Source organism: Naegleria fowleri (assembly GCF_008403515.1).
Source record: "Naegleria fowleri strain ATCC 30894 chromosome Unknown tig71, whole genome shotgun sequence".
Lineage (NCBI taxonomy): Eukaryota > Heterolobosea > Eutetramitea > Acrasida > Naegleriidae > Naegleria > Naegleria fowleri.
Window position 1 is genome coordinate 1 of NW_025408003.1, and position 3721 is coordinate 3721.

Sequence of the window (3721 nt, forward strand, 5' to 3'; positions counted from 1 at the left end):
GTTCGGTTGCGTGTTGCTCCCAGGCCCAGGCCCAGGCCCAGGCCCAGGCTGAGGCCCAGGCCCAGGCCCAGGCCCCAGGCCCAGGCCCAGGCCCAGGCCCAGGCCCAGGCCCAGGCCCAGGCCCAGGCCCAGGCCCAGGCCCAGGCCCAGGCCCAGGCCCAGGCCCAGGCCCAGGCCCAGGCCCAGGCCCAGGCCCAGGCCCAGGCCCCAGGCCCAGGCCCAGGCCCAGGCCCAGGCCCAGGCCCAGGCCCAGGCCCAGGCCCAGGCCCAGGCCCAGGCCCAGGCCCAGGCCCAGGCCCAGGCCCAGGCCCAGGCCCAGGCCCAGGCCCAGGCCCAGGCCCAGGCCCAGGCCCAGGCCCAGGCCCAGGCCCAGGCCCAGGCCCAGGCCCAGGCCCAGGCCCAGGCCCAGGCCCAGGCCCAGGCCCAGGCCCAGGCCCAGGCCCAGGCCCAGGCCCAGGCCCAGGCCCAGGCCCAGGCCCAGGCCCAGGCCCAGGCCCAGGCCCAGGCCCAGGCCCAGGCCCAGGCCCAGGCCCAGGCCCAGGCCCAGGCCCAGGCCCAGGCCCAGGCCCAGGCCCAGGCCCAGGCCCAGGCCCAGGCCCAGGCCCAGGCCCAGGCCCAGGCCCAGGCCCAGGCCCAGGCCCAGGCCCAGGCCCAGGCCCAGGCCCAGGCCCAGGCCCAGGCCCAGGCCCAGGCCCAGGCCCAGGCCCAGGCCCAGGCCCAGGCCCAGGCCCAGGCCCAGGCCCAGGCCCAGGCCCAGGCCCAGGCCCAGGCCCAGGCCCAGGCCCAGGCCCAGGCCCAGGCCCAGGCCCAGGCCCAGGCCCAGGCCCAGGCCCAGGCCCAGGCCCAGGCCCAGGCCCAGGCCCAGGCCCAGGCCCAGGCCCAGGCCCAGGCCCAGGCCCAGGCCCAGGCCCAGGCCCAGGCCCAGGCCCAGGCCCAGGCCCAGGCCCAGGCCCAGGCCCAGGCCCAGGCCCAGGCCCAGGCCCAGGCCCAGGCCCAGGCCCAGGCCCAGGCCCAGGCCCAGGCCCAGGCCCAGGCCCAGGCCCAGGCCCAGGCCCAGGCCCAGGCCCAGGCCCAGGCCCAGGCCCAGGCCCAGGCCCAGGCCCAGGCCCAGGCCCAGGCCCAGGCCCAGGCCCAGGCCCAGGCCCAGGCCCAGGCCCAGGCCCAGGCCCAGGCCCAGGCCCAGGCCCAGGCCCAGGCCCAGGCCCAGGCCCAGGCCCAGGCCCAGGCCCAGGCCCAGGCCCAGGCCCAGGCCCAGGCCCAGGCCCAGGCCCAGGCCCAGGCCCAGGCCCAGGCCCAGGCCCAGGCCCAGGCCCAGGCCCAGGCCCAGGCCCAGGCCCAGGCCCAGGCCCAGGCCCAGGCCCAGGCCCAGGCCCAGGCCCAGGCCCAGGCCCAGGCCCAGGCCCAGGCCCAGGCCCAGGCCCAGGCCCAGGCCCAGGCCCAGGCCCAGGCCCAGGCCCAGGCCCAGGCCCAGGCCCAGGCCCAGGCCCAGGCCCAGGCCCAGGCCCAGGCCCAGGCCCAGGCCCAGGCCCAGGCCCAGGCCCAGGCCCAGGCCCAGGCCCAGGCCCAGGCCCAGGCCCAGGCCCAGGCCCAGGCCCAGGCCCAGGCCCAGGCCCAGGCCCAGGCCCAGGCCCAGGCCCAGGCCCAGGCCCAGGCCCAGGCCCAGGCCCAGGCCCAGGCCCAGGCCCAGGCCCAGGCCCAGGCCCAAACCCAAACCCAGGCCCAAACCCAGGCCCAGGCCCAGGCCCAAACCCAGGCCCAAACCCAAACCCAAACCCAAACCCAAACCCAAACCCAAACCCAAACCCAAACCCAAAACCCAAACCCAAACCCAAACCCAAACCCAAACCCAAACCCAAACCCAAACCCAAACCCAAACCCAAACCCAAACCCAAACCCAAACCCAAACCCAAACCCAAACCCAAACCCAAACCCAAACCCAAACCCAAACCCAAACCCAAACCCAAACCCAAACCCAAACCCAAACCCAAACCCAAACCCAAACCCAAACCCAAACCCAAACCCAAACCCAAACCCAAACCCAAACCCAAACCCAAACCCAAACCCAAACCCAAACCCAAACCCAAACCCAAACCCAAACCCAAACCCAAACCCAAACCCAAACCCAAACCCAAACCCAAACCCAAACCCAAACCCAAACCCAAACCCAAACCCAAACCCAAACCCAAACCCAAACCCAAACCCAAACCCAAACCCAAACCCAAACCCAAACCCAAACCCAAACCCAAACCCAAACCCAAACCCAAACCCAAACCCAAACCCAAACCCAAACCCAAACCCAAACCCAAACCCAAACCCAAACCCAAACCCAAACCCAAACCCAAACCCAAACCCAAACCCAAACCCAAACCCAAACCCAAACCCAAACCCAAACCCAAACCCAAACCCAAACCCAAACCCAAACCCAAACCCAAACCCAAACCCAAACCCAAACCCAAACCCAAACCCAAACCCAAACCCAAACCCAAACCCAAACCCAAACCCAAACCCAAACCCAAACCCAAACCCAAACCCAAACCCAAACCCAAACCCAAACCCAAACCCAAACCCAAACCCAAACCCAAACCCAAACCCAAACCCAAACCCAAACCCAAACCCAAACCCAAACCCAAACCCAAACCCAAACCCAAACCCAAACCCAAACCCAAACCCAAACCCAAACCCAAACCCAAACCCAAACCCAAACCCAAACCCAAACCCAAACCCAAACCCAAACCCAAACCCAAACCCAAACCCAAACCCAAACCCAAACCCAAACCCAAACCCAAACCCAAACCCAAACCCAAACCCAAACCCAAACCCAAACCCAAACCCAAACCCAAACCCAAACCCAAACCCAAACCCAAACCCAAACCCAAACCCAAACCCAAACCCAAACCCAAACCCAAACCCAAACCCAAACCCAAACCCAAAAGATTCATCTCATGATCATGACCATGTCTCTCACAATGGCAACTAATCTGAATTATTGTCTCTGTTGTGATCATGGTCATCATCAAGTGTCACAACTGTCACTATACCCTCTATGTGATGTCTACTACGTGTATTATCATTTACAAGTTCAGTTTCAAATCATGTTACTGACAGTGTCCCTCCTCCTGGGGTGACAAATTTTTTCCCTGGAGGTATTTGGTTGACCAACTTTAGGGATGCTCCACGGTCCGAGGAGTGTCTCCCAACCTCTCATATTTCATTTATATATCATTCATGAGTACTACTATCATTGAAGGATTATGGGGCATGATTACATGTCTGCATCAATTTTTTTAATATATCAACCTGAGGGCTATGAAATTTACCGTCGCACAAGTTCCAGCGAAAACGTGAAATTTTTTCTTTCTTGTGAACGACATGTCAGAACAAATAACCGAGCAAGATCCTATCGTTTTAGGTCCTATGACAACTAAATATGTTGTTTATTTGAAAATTACAAATTTTTGGCATCACTGAATGGGCAATATTCCCAAACCCAAAATCAAAATCAAAAACAAAAACAAAAACCCTACCAACTCATTTTAATCTTGATGATTCATACACTAATGATGAATATTATTGGTTGTTGATCATGTAGAGATGAAGTACTCTAAATCGAATTTTAAATCATGATGATCACTGATGAATAAATCGTCGTTGATGAAGCTAATTTTTTCGAAATTCTCCCAATTCGGAGACATGAATCCTTTTGCAAAATTAATAGTATTCA

At 62.2% G+C, this 3721-nt stretch overlaps 1 protein-coding gene across 1 annotated transcript; it reads left to right on the forward strand.

Annotated features, from left to right (window-relative positions):
• Positions 1-2946, forward strand: FDP41_009547 (uncharacterized protein; the record flags this gene model as incomplete). The annotated part of the gene is made up of 1 exon (XM_044713517.1): positions 1-2946. A coding segment is annotated over one exon (2946 nt), but the record flags the coding sequence as incomplete, so codon positions are not given.
• Between the last annotated feature and the right edge of the window lie 775 nt (positions 2947-3721).